This window comes from Lissotriton helveticus, chromosome 5_1 (assembly GCF_964261635.1).
Source record: "Lissotriton helveticus chromosome 5_1, aLisHel1.1, whole genome shotgun sequence".
Lineage (NCBI taxonomy): Eukaryota > Metazoa > Chordata > Amphibia > Caudata > Salamandridae > Lissotriton > Lissotriton helveticus.
Genome location: NC_136065.1, coordinates 1,092,378,548 through 1,092,391,612, shown reverse-complemented (window position 1 = coordinate 1,092,391,612; position 13,065 = coordinate 1,092,378,548). Strand labels below are relative to the sequence as shown.

The following is a 13,065-nucleotide window of genomic DNA, read 5'->3' as shown; positions in this document are numbered from 1 at the left end:
CTTTTAAACACAAAAGAGCAACAATGGAATGTACGCATTGTTGTATTCACCTTATTGTCCTCAAAAGTCAGTACTGAAACGTTTCAAATGAATGCAGGCTGCTCAGCGCAGCGCAGCAGGCACAATAACCCACCGACTATGCGACCAGCTTTTGAAAGGAACAGACCTACAATCACAAATTATCTAAGAATAGTTCATGAATAACAGGAGAATATAAGCAGAGGTATGTTACAACTATGGTTGTGGCTATTTTGCTTGCAATACAAGGTTATAACTTTTGATTTGGGGGAAGGGTATCTTCAAGACAATCGATCAATCATCTTAGAGTCAGTAAGACGAAGGGTGTTTCCATGAGACACAGGTATTTGCCTAGGATATGCAACGTACAGTCTGGCCAAAATGATTACTATTCTTGTCAACACTAAGGGGACTAAAATGCAAAGAAATACATGTTTGTACAGAGTTAAAAGAGATGAAGGGAGGACTTCACACCTCTGTACCACATTGGCAGCAGAAATGTCCAATTTGGAAACCTAGCACAGAGAAGGACAGGCATGTGGCTGCTGTTCCTCCTATACCTTTAGCACTGTATCTTTAATCATTGTTTCCAACAACTGATGAAACTAGGAGGCGAGTACAATAAAGACTTTTTCAAGGCTGAAGCGCAGTGTACAATGTATTTGACTACATCAACAGCGAACTAGTCAAATCTTTGGAGAGGAAGTAAGTAATAAAGTATTTGTCATTGTTAAAGCATGGGTAAATGTGGACTTCTGCGTCATTACACTTCCACAATTGATAAAATATGTCACAGCACAGTTATAAAATTGTGCTTAGCATAGGATTTTGAATAACTTCAGCACAGGTAGCCACTATTAAAATTGCATTCTGGCTCACTACATGCAAACCGATTAATAATTTTTTTTTGTCTTTTGATATGGAATACATGTAAATGATTATTTATTATATTTACTTATATAGGGCGTACTGAAAAATCTATCTATACCCACAACTTAAAGTATGACAAACTAAGTCATGCGATTTTAACACTGGAGAAACAGACCTACTATAGCTTTTATTTGTGGAAAAATAAACACAGATTATTAATCATAGGGAATACACTAGGAATATCCCACTCCAATTCACTAGTAATACGCTCTAAAAACAGGACGCCAAGTACCAAAACAATCCGATCTCTTAATGCATGATATTTGGTGCAACTACATTAATCATCTTGTGATTTCTCACTCACAGCTCTGGCTTCTGACAACAGGTTTTAAGCAACCATCCACTGCTTAGCTGCTTTGGCAAGCTTGATGTCATGTCTCTGCTATATTTGCCCTTTCTAAATAAATAAATGCAAATATTACAAGCTTGGGGGTACCAATCAATGGTGCACCTCGTAGCTATTTGCCTTCTCTTCTGTTCTATTTAGTGATGTGTATTTGACCTTGGACAAGTACAGCAACAGCACCTTTGTTGACAAAGTAGAACCGAATGAATTAAAAATAAAGGCAGCCTGCAAACTGTCCAAATAAATGCAAGGAATATAGAGTAACAAGCATTTGCAATGCAATAGGTCTCATATTACTGAAAGTCTGAGCTATTGGCATTGCAATATTATTTAAAAGCCAATAGGTCAAACTTTAAGGAATGAGAGTCCTATTGCATTGCAAATGCTTAATTAATCTTGATCACACCTCCGGGATATCATGACGTTTTTCAGCAGGCCAGTGGCCTTTATAAAAGGCCCTAAATGTTCCCCCTCCAGATAATGACTTGGATGGACGTTGCATTTGCGGTGACAGGAGGGTGGGGGTTTGTGTGAGAGAGGAGTTAAGAGATGGCCAGAGCTGGCCAACCAAAAGAATCAATTGGTGATGTCTGCCGGGAGGGAACCAAGCACTAAAAGGCAACCAGAGACAAGGAATTTTAAAAAGTATGCCGACCAACAGCGGTGGGTGTGCCCAAAGTCCCCCATAGCCCATACCGAATACAGCATGCCTCGCAGAGCGGCGCATGCGCTGCCCAGGCTCGACTTAAACATATTCTCCTGTCTTCCTAGAATAGAACCCAATATCATCAATCAACAGACCAAATAATGTTAACCGAAAAACAACATTTTATAACATGAACTTTGTGGAGCTAGGCACACCATTCAAAATTTTATGAACTGCAAAAGTGAAGCGGTTCATTTATAAAAGATACTTTTTCGATGCAGACACACTTAATGAATGACACAGACAATCCTCCTAAATCAAGTAATAAGAAGAAATGCATTGTTGAAATCAAATGAGGTATGGTTTGTTTCAATAGCAAAAATATTGTATATTTACCCAATCATATTTCAATGTGTAAAGTTGAGAGAAATTTAAATTGACATAACACTCATATACCCTGCACCGCATGCAGTGATGGATTATATCAGATATAATGTAAGAGGTGGGAGTGATTTGCAGAGAACAGTCTGAAGTACCTAAACCTTGCAAGATCTGGATAAGACTCCATTCAAAGCATAATTATGTCATGCCTACAATCCTTACCAGTGAATATGCTGGTGTACAGCATTACTTAAACCACATTTTCAAGCATTTGAGACCTCTTGGGTTCATTTCCAGGCTGCAAAGTGCTGACTTTTCAGATTTAAAGTAGAGTAGGAGTTGTCCCTTCACTAGAAAGTAGCTGTACTTGGACATCCTGTGCAACCTTATGTCTGTTCAGATAAGCGGACTGCATTGTACCACATCTGTATAGAAGCAACTTGCACACTTATCAGCGATACAATTAAATCTCTAAGTAGATGTTTACTATATGTTGAAAGATCCATCTAGCAACTAATGGGTGTTAATTTTTAGCAGTCTTCATGGGCTCCAAGTTTTCATGAAATAACTGATTCTAACATAGGCTATTTCTAAATATTTGAACAGGTATTTCCGGTCTCTGCTGCAGAACGCATACAAAAAAATATGAATAGCATGGTGCAGCTAGACACCAACTTTCACTTAAATAGTGCTCGGTCTCAGTAACATGAACAGGCTACAAGCGTTTCGCAATATGCCCTACCACAGAGAGCTCCTCCGTCTCCACTTGCTTGCTTAGAAGTTTTGTGTAAGCTTCAGAGATGTTGGTGACCTGCACAAATCCAGTGAGCCCATGTGGCAGACTGACTGTCAGCTCAAAATCTTTGGTCTCCTTCACACAGCCGAGCAGTAATAGCCCTGTGCTTATGCTCTGGAAAAAAAACGAGGAAAATCAGAAAATCATTATTATCTGTGCACGAAAACTATAAAGAACAGACAAAGTTGTTGCAATGATCTTCACTTTTTTGCAGACATTATGAAATGATTTATTGCTAAACTGTTAGGCTGATCAGAAAATGCAGTTCTAAACCCTGTAGAAGATGTGTATTGGGTTGATGAACGCCTCTTCCGCGCCCGACATCGCCATCCCAGAGGGCTACAAGATCACCCGGAGGGACCGCGCCAACCAGACAGGAGGAGGCATCGCCATCATCCACAGGAACACCATCCGCATCTCGACCAACACCGACGACACCCTCGCACCCGCCGAACACCTGCACTTCCAGATCCACGTCAACCCCAAGACCACCCTCAGAGGCACCCTCATCTACAGACCCCCGGGACCACGCACACAATTCAGCGAGGACATCGCCGACTTAGTCAGCCCGCACGCCCTCCCCTCCGCCGACTACATCCTCCTCGGGGACGTCAACTTCCACCTGGAGAACAACAACGACCGCAACACCACCACCCTGCTGGACAACCTCGCCAACCTCGGACTCAAGCAACTGGTGACCACCCCCACACACTACGCCGGACACACTCTCGACCCGATCTTCTCTTCCAGCAAGGACATCGCCTTCAGCCACGCCACGGGGCTCCACTGGACGGACCACAGCTGCGTCCACTTCAATTTCAGAAGGACCACGCTCCACCATCACCAGCAACAGGCTCCCCGCAGAAGCTGGAACAGGATCACCGCAGACCAGCTCGCAACTTCCCTGAGCAAGAACCCCCCCACCAGCACAACCAACCCCAGCCAAGCAGCCACCAACCTCACGAAGTGGATCAGCGACTGCGCAGACGACCTCGCCCCTCTGAAGACCCCGCCGAGCAGACCCGGCAGCAAGAAAGCCCCATGGTTCAACGACGAACTCAAGAGCTCCAAGAAGAACTGCAGAGCACTCGAGAAAACCTGGCGCAGAGACCCAACACCGGACAACATGAATGCCCTCAAGCTCGCCACCCGAAAACACCACCAGCTGATCCACGCCACCAAGAAAACCGCATTCAAGGAACGACTGGACAACAACGCACACAACAGCAAGGAACTCTTCAACATCGTGAAAGAGCTCTCCAACCCCAACGCCGGAAACAACGACATCACCCCTTCGCAAGACCTCTACAACTCCCTCGCCTCCTACTTCCACAACAAGATCGCGGACATACACAACAGCTTCAGCACTCAACCTACGCACGCCACGACCGAACCACCGCCCCCCACCACCACCATCCGCGCCTGGACCCCGATGAGCACCGAAGACACCATCCGCACGATGAACTCCATCCACTCCGGATCTCCGACAGACCCCTGCCCTCATCACGTCTTCAACAAGGCTGACGCTGTCATCGCACCCCACCTGCGGGACATCATCAACACCTCCTTCGACATCGCCACCTTCCCGGAGAGCTGGAAGCACGCCGAACTCAGCGCTCTACTCAAGAAACCATCAGCAGACCCAACCGACCTCAAGAACTACCGCCCCATCTCGCTGCTCCCGTTTCCGGCCAAAGTCATCGAGAAGACCGTCAACAAGCAACTGGCCGCCTTCCTCGAGACGAACGGCTCCCTCGACCACTCGCAGTCTGGCTTCCGGGCCAACCACAGCACCGAGACCGCCCTGATCGCAGCCACCGATGACATCCGAGCCCTGCTCGACAACGGAGAAACAGCGGCCCTCATCCTCCTGGACCTCTCCGCGGCCTTCGACACTGTCTGCCACCGTACCCTAGTACAGCGCCTCAGCAACGTCGGAATCCAGGAGAAGGCACTGGAGTGGATCACCTCCTTCCTCGCCGGAAGGACACAGAGAGTCCGCCTCCCCCCGTTCAGATCGGAAGCCACCGAAGTCATCTGCGGCGTTCCTCAAGGCTCCTCGCTCAGCCCAACACTCTTCAACGTCTACATGAGCCCCCTCGCAGACATCGCACGCCAGCACAACCTGAACATCATCTCCTACGCCGACGACACCCAGCTGATCCTCTCCCTCACCAACGACCCCGCCACCGCCAGAGCCAACCTACACGAAGGGATGACAGACGTAGCCAAATGGATGTCGAACAGCCACCTGAAACTGAACTCAGACAAGACGGAAGTCCTCATCCTGGGATCCTCACCCTCCGCCTGGGACGACTCCTGGTGGCCCCCCGCCCTGGGCAGCGCACCCAAACCAACAGACCACGCACGCAACCTGGGCTTCATCCTGGACTCCTCCCTCTCCATGACCAGACAAGTCAACGCCGTCTCCTCGTCATGCTTCAACGTCCTGCGCATGCTTCGAAAGATCTTCCGATGGATCCCCACCGAGACCAGGAAGAAGGTCACCCAGGCCCTCGTCACCAGCCGTCTGGACTACGGCAACTCCCTCTACGCTGGAACCACCGTCAAACTCCAGAAAAGATTCCAGCGGATCCAGAACACCTCAGCACGACTCATCCTGGACATCCCCCGCCGCAGCCACATCTCCGGACACCTGAGAGACCTGCACTGGCTCCCGGTCAACAAGAGAATCACCTTCCGGCTCCTCACCCACGCACACAAAGCCCTACACAACCGAGGACCAGGATACCTCAACAGCCGCCTCAACTTCTACGCTCCCAAACGCCAGCTGCGATCGACCAGCCACGCCCTCGCCGCCGTCCCCCGCATCCGAAGAGCCACCACAGGAGGAAGGTCCTTCTCCTACCTGGCCGCCAAGACTTGGAACTCCCTTCCGACCCACCTCCGCCTGACCCAGGACCACCTCGCCTTCAGGAAGCAGCTCAAGACCTGGCTGTTCGAGCAGTAGCGGACCCCCTCCCCCCAGCGCCTTGAGACCCTCCGGGTGAGTAGTGCGCTATATAAATGCTCTGATTGATTGAAGATTAAACTCAAAATCGCCTGAAACATGATCGGTTTCATCATTTGAAATACATGTAAATATGCAACTCTGGAATTGTTCTCATTCCCACTCTTTACACCGTTCAGAGCAGTCCTTCCATGCTTATTAAATAAAACCATGCAGCAAACATCGAACACACACATGCACATCTCAGCCTGTCCGGCTGGAACTCTTCTACCTCGTTCTTGCCATGGAACAGAATAACACCTAACTCTGGAGGATCTTGCCCGTCCCAGAATCTACTTCCTCCTTCTAAAAACACAACTTCTTAGCACAGACCTTAAAGGGACCACACGCCTAACAAACCTTCATCACTATTTGGCTAAATGCTAATGAAACTGAAGGCCCAGGTACAGCGTGGATATTTTGACCGCTGTTCTTGTGCGAACGGAATGAGGTGCGCAGGACTTGCAGAAAATTGCTGCCAAGCGCAGCTCTTAGGATATTTGAGCAATGAATACATCGGATGCCGGACATACCACCTTGTCTAAGAATTTCACAATTCTCTGCATTGTTATTGTTATTATTATTCTTTCATAAAACGTCTAGCAAAGAAATCAAATTTCTTTTTGAGAATTAGAAGCTGCAGCACAATAGATATGAATATAGCTAGTATTTTATAAATCAGTTTGTGATCTCCATTTAAAAAAAAAAAAAAAGAAAGAATGCAGCACCAACAATGTGTTGTTTCATGCAATGCTGAATTTCCCATTCATGCAAAGAAAGAAGCACAAGGCCTGTGTGAGGTGGAATAACCTGGTTTATGCACTCCTGTTTTCCAAAGTCAGCTTTGAGCAGGGCTAAAAAACAAACATTTGTAAGTATTTTTGAACGAAGGAGCTGCCCTTGTCATCGAAAATTCACAAAACGGGATGTTTCCACTAAAGATAAAGAAGCTCAATAAAGTGCATGGAAGCTATTCATGTGCATTTTAAAATAGAAATGGCAATGTGTTCCATGTGCAACATCACAAAATAAAAGTATGGACGAAGTGTTGAAACTTTTCAAACACTCACCCCATCACAGATCTGGCTTTAATCCATTGTTTGCTCACCACGTCACCCCAGTTTTGACCCGGCCATGTGAATATCAGTCTTTATATTTCATGTAACCATTAATTTTTGGGATGCAAAAATAGGGTATGTTACTGGCTCATCTAAAAAAGTCTTTAGGCCTAGGTCTCACTGGGGTCAATTCCAGGTTAACAGTTAAAGGGTCATTTCTACCCAAAAGGTATTATCAAGCACAAAAAATATCCAATGATAAGTACATTTGTGTTATGTTGCAAACTTTTATTAAGTTTTTTTCATGCTTGTGGAAAAATTGCAAGTAATGCTTGCAGAAGGAATTTGCACTTGCTTTGTGAGCTTTGCACCATGTTATTAGTTTTGTGCTCACAATTATCACCAGCAAAAAAAAAAGTGGAAGTTACAGCAGCAGAACAGTAGTGCAGTTTGCATTGAGCTTCGAATACAGCAACAGTGCAAAACTGGTGTAAATACCATGTATTTCTTCCTTGAAGTAGCTCAAGGGTGTATCCAACCAGTCTATCATGAGCATCAGTAGGTCCCGAACACTTTTAGAGCAGCTCAGAGTTAATTTTTAAATAAGCGCAGGGTCACATTATCCTTTTAAAGTTAAGGGAAGGCTGTGTTTATTTTACATTATTATAAGCAAGCTGCAGATAGGGCTGGGGCACAGAGGTGAAGAACTGGAGCATTAAGGTATTAAACTCAAACAAAAGTCCTTGTCAACTCAATATTGGAGCGTGAGAACAAAATGAGGTTTCTGAATGCTTTTAAATGGGAGAAAATGTAAATTATAAGTTAACTTAATGATTAAGATATCTCTTTATTTTAATTATCTCTCATTTCAAAGTGTTGCGTCACGCTGTACCCGCTGTATAACTGAAAAAGACAGTATTTTTTTTTTAGTGGTAGAAATTTGAAGTGCAGAAAAATGTTTCATACTTCGAATACTATTGCAGAACACATTTTCTTCAATTACAAAACATTCCTATTTAAAACAAGCATTTGCAATGCATAAGGTCTCGCATTAGGAAAGTTTGAGCTATTGGTATTGTAAATGACACATTTGTTATATATGTGTTGGTTTTGAAAATAGCAAAAATAATAGCTTTGTCATTTACAATGCCAATAGTTATAACTTGTGACACCTATAGCATTTGTAATGCAATATGTGTTGTATTCACGTGACTTAGATGTATTGATATTACAAATAACAATGGCTTTGAATTTTTTTAATAATTAACCACTTGGATGCTAGGCATCTTGCGCCGCTTCAATGTAATTTCCATTTAAATCAATGGAAACTCCATGACGAGTTACCCTTGTCATTAGCACTGAAGGGGTTAATACTTAAATAAAAGTTATTGTAATTTATAATGGCAATAGCTTAAACTTTTGTAAATAACTTTTCTGAAGAATATGTTCAGTGTATTTTATTGTGACGAAAATCCAAGAACAGAAGTGAAATACTAACCTCTTTTTGTGACATTTGTAATAAAGCTTGAAACATTGAGAGATCATATTAGACCCAGTTGTTGGTAAATGGTTGCACAGATTGATGCTGTGGTGGGGCTGAGAGATGTTGTGGTGGCGACTAGTGATGCTGTGGCATTCAATGATCCTGTGGTAGCGCATAGTGATGTTGTTGTGCCCCTTAGTGATGCTGTGGTGATGCGATAGATAGAGTGAGTGGGATAGATAGATAGAGGGAGGGCGATAGAGAGATTGAGTGAGCGAGATAGATAGGTAGATAGATAGATAGGAGTGAGGGCGATAGATAGCTAGACAGATAGAGTGATGGCGATCAGTATCTAAATAAGTAGATAGAATGAGGGCGATAGATCGATAGAAAGATAGATAGAGTGAGGGCGATAGATAGAGTGAGGGCGATAGATAGATAGCGTGAGGGCGATAGATAGATAGAGTGAGGGCGATAGATAGATTGATAGATAGATAGAGTGAGGGCGATAGATAGATAGATAGAGTTAGGGCGATAGATAGATAGAGTGAGGGCGATAGATAGATAGAGTGAGGGCGATAGATAGAGTGAGGGCGATAGATAGAGTGAGGGCGATAGATAGCGTGAGGGCGATAGATAGCGTGAGGGCGATAGATAGAGTGAGGGCGATAGATAGCGTGAGGGTGATAGAGTGAGGGCGATTAGATAGAGTGAGGCCGATAGATAGACAGATAGAGTGAGGGCGATAGATCGATAGACAGATAGAGTGAGGGCGATAGATAGATAGATAGTTGTGTGTGTGGTTGTGTGTGGTTGTGGTTGTGTGTGTGGTTGTGGTTATGTGTGCGTGGTTGTGTGTGTGTGGTTGTGTGTGTTATGCTTTGTTTTTCTATGTTTTGTTATGCTATGTTTTGTTGTGTTTGGTATGCTATGTTTTGCTAGGCTATGATATGTTTTGTTTTGTTATGCTATGCTATGTTTTGTTATGTTTTGTTATGCTATGCAATGTTTTGTTATGCTATGCTATGTTTTTTTGCTATCCTATGCTATGTTTTTTTGCTATCCTATGCTTTGTTTTGTTATGCTATGCAATGCTTTGTTGTGTTTGTTATGCTATTCTTTGTTATGCTATGTTGTGTTGTGTTGTGTTTTGCTATGCTTTGTTTTGCTATGCTATGTTTTGTTATGCTATGTTTTGTTATGCTTTGTTATGCTTTGTTATGCTATGCTCTGTTTTGCTATGCTATGTTTTGTTGTGTTTGATATGCTATGTTTTGCTATGCTATTATATGTTTTGCTATGCCATGTTTTGTTATGCCATGTTGTGTTATGCCATGTTTTGTTAGGCTATGTTTGGTTTTGCTATCCTATGCTTTGTTTTGTTATGCTCGGTTTAGTTTTGCTATCCTATGCTATGTTGTGTTATGCTATGCTATGTTGTGTTTTGTTATGCTATGTTATGCTATGTTTTGTTATGCTATGCTATGTTTTGTTATGCTATGCTATGCTTTGTTATGCTTTGTTATGCTATGCTATCTTTTGCTATGCTATGCTTTGTTTTGCTATGCTATGTTTTGTTGTGTTTGATATGCTATGTTTTGCTATGCTATTATATGTTTTGCTATGCTATGTTTTGTTATGCCATGTTTTGTTATGCCATGTTTTGTTATGCCATGTTTTGTTAGGCCATGTTTTGTTTTGCTATCCTATGCTTTGTTTTGTTATGCTATGCTATGTTGTGTTTTGTTATGCTATGCTATGTTGTGTTTTGTTATGCTATGCTATGTTGTGTTTTGTTATGCTATGCTATGTTGTGTTTTGTTATGCAATGTTTTGTTATGCTATGCTATGTTTTGTTGTGTTTGTTATGCTATGCTTTGTTATGCTATGTTGTGTTGTGTTTTGCTATGCTATGCTTTGTTTTGCTATGCTATGCTTTGTTTTGCTATGCTATGTTTTGTTGTGTTGTGTTATGCTATTTTTTGTTGTGCTTTATTACGCAATGCTTGGTTATGCTGTGCTTGGTTATGCTGTGCTTGGTTATGCTGTGCTTGGTTGTGCTGTGCTTGGTTGTGCTGTGCTTGGTTGTGCTGTGCTTGGTTGGGCTGTGCTTGATTGGGCTGTGCTTGGTTGTGCTGTGCTTGGTTGGGCTGTGCTGTGCTTTGCTGTGCTGTGCTTTGCTGTGTTTTGCTGTGCTGTGCTGTGTTTTGCTGTGCTGTGTTTTGCTGTGCTGTGTTTTGCTGTGCTGTGTTTTGCTGTGCTTGCTGTGTTTTGCTGTGCTGTGTTTTGCTGTGCTGTGTTTTGCTGTGCTGTGTTTTGCTGTGCTGTGCTTTGCTGTGCTTTGCTGTGCTTTGCTGTGCTGTGTTTTGCTGTGCTGTGTTTTGCTGTGCTTTGCTTTGCTGTGCTGTTTTGCTGTGTTTTGCTGTGCTGTGTTTTGCTGTGTTTTGCTGTGCGGTGTTTTGCTGTGCTGTGTTTTGCTGTGCTGTGTTTTGCTGTGCTGTGCTGTGTTTTGCTGTGCTGTGTGTTGCTATGCTGTGCTGTGTTTTGCTGTGCTGTGCTTTGCTGTGCTGTGTTTTGCTGTGTTTTGCTGTGCTGTGTTTTGCTGTGCTGTGTTGTGTTGTGCTGTGTTGTGCTGTGCTGTGTTGTGTTGTGCTGTGCTGTGTTTTGCTGTGCTGTGCTGTGTTTTGCTGTCCTGTCCTGTCCTGTGCTGTGCTTTGCTGTGCTTTGTTGTGTTGTGTTGTGTTGTGTTTTGCTGTGCTGTGTTGTGTTTTGCTGTGCTGTGTTGTGTTGTGCTGTGCTGTGTTTTGCTGTGCTGTGTTGTGTTTTGCTGTGCTCTGCTGTGTTGTGCTGTGTTGTGTTTTGCTGTGCTGTGTTTTGCTGTGCTGTGTTTTGCTGTGCTGTGCTGTGTTGTGTTTTGCTGTGATGTGCTGTGTTGTGTTTTGCTGTGCTGTGTTGTGTTTTGCTGTGCTGGTAAGGGTATGTGAGGGTGTGTGTGAGGGGGTGTGAAGGTGAGGGTGAGGAGGTGTGTGAGGGTGATGAGGTGTGTGAGGGGTGAGGGGGTGAGGGTTGTGTTGTGTTGTGTTTTGCTGTGCTGTGTTGTGCTGTGCTGTGTTTTGCTGTGCTGTGCTGTGTTTTGCTGTGCTGTGCTGTGTTTTGCTGTGCTGTGCTGTGCTGTGTTTTGCTGTGCTGTGCTGTGTTGTGTTTTGCTGTGCTGTGCTGTGCTTTGCTGTGCTGTGCTGTGTTTTGCTGTGTTTTGCTGTGTTGTGCTGTGTTTTGCTGTGTTGTGCTGTGCTGTGTTTTGCTGTGCTGTGTTGTGCTGTGTTGTGCTGTGCTGTGTTGTGCTGTGTTTTGCTGTGCTGTGTTTTGCTGTGCTGTGTTGTGCTGTGCTGTGTTTTGCTGTGCTGTGTTTTGCTGTGCTGTGTTATGCTGTGCTGTGCTGTGCTGTGCTGTGTTTTGCTGTGCTGTGTTTTGCTGTGCTGTGTTTTGCTGTGCTGTGCTGTCCTGTGCTGTGTTTTGATGTGCTGTGCTGTGTTGTGTTGTGTTTTGCTGTGTTGTGCTGTGTTTTGCTGTGCTTTGCTGTGCTGTGCTGTGCTTTGCTGTGCTGACCTGTGCTGTGTTTTGCTGTGCTGTGTTGTGTTGTGTTTTGCTGTGCTGTGCTGTGTTGTGTTTTGCTGTACTGTGCTGTGTTGTGTTTTGCTGTGCTGTGTTGTGTTGTGTTTTGCTGTGCTGGTAAGGGTATGTGAGGGTGTGTGTGAGGGGGTGTGAGGGTGAGGAGGTGTGTGAGGGTGATGAGGTGTGTGAGGGGGTGAGGGCGTGAGGGTTGTGTTGTGTTTTGCTGTGCTGTGTTGTGCTGTGCTGTGTTTTGCTGTGCTGTGTTTTGCTGTGCTGTGTTTTGCTGTGCTGTGCTTTGCTGTGCTGTGTTGTTTTGCTGTGCTGTGTTGTTTTGCTGTGCTGTGTTGTGTTTTGCTGTGCTGTGCTTTGCTGTGCTGTGTTGTGTTGTGTTTTGCTGTGCTGTGCTTTGCTGTGCTGTGTTGTGCTGTGTTTTGCTGTGTTGTGCTGTGCTGTGTTGTGTTGTGCTGTGCTGTGCTGTGTTGTGCTGTGCTGTGTTGTGCTGTGCTGTGTTTTGCTGTGCTTTGCTGTGCTGTGTTGTGTTTTGCTGTGCTGTGTTTTGCTGTGCTGTGTTGTGTTGTGCTGTGTTTTGCTGTGCTGTGCTTTGCTGTCCTGTCCTGTGTTTTGCTGTGCTGTGTTTTGCTGTGCTGTGTTGTGCTGTGTTTTGCTGTGCTGTGCTGCGCTGTGCTGTGCTGTGTTTTGCTGTGCTGTGTTTTGCTGTGCGTTGCTGTGCTGTGCTGTGTTGTGTTTTGCTCTGTTGTGCTGTGTTGTGTTTTGTTGTGCTGTGC

The 13,065-nt window shown here is 44.6% G+C and overlaps 1 protein-coding gene across 3 annotated transcripts in view; it reads right to left on the bottom strand.

The window, feature by feature from the left end:
• The window catches only part of PDCD11 (programmed cell death 11), a 627,216-nt gene that overhangs the window by 571,066 nt on the left and 43,085 nt on the right, over window positions 1–13,065 (bottom strand). For all 3 annotated transcript variants that reach the window (XM_078643694.1, XM_078643695.1, XM_078643696.1), the window contains exon 4: window positions 3,064–3,231. In XM_078643694.1, the coding sequence (XP_078499820.1) occupies window positions 3,064–3,231 (168 nt within the window). The remainder of the gene's footprint in view (window positions 1–3,063; window positions 3,232–13,065) is intronic.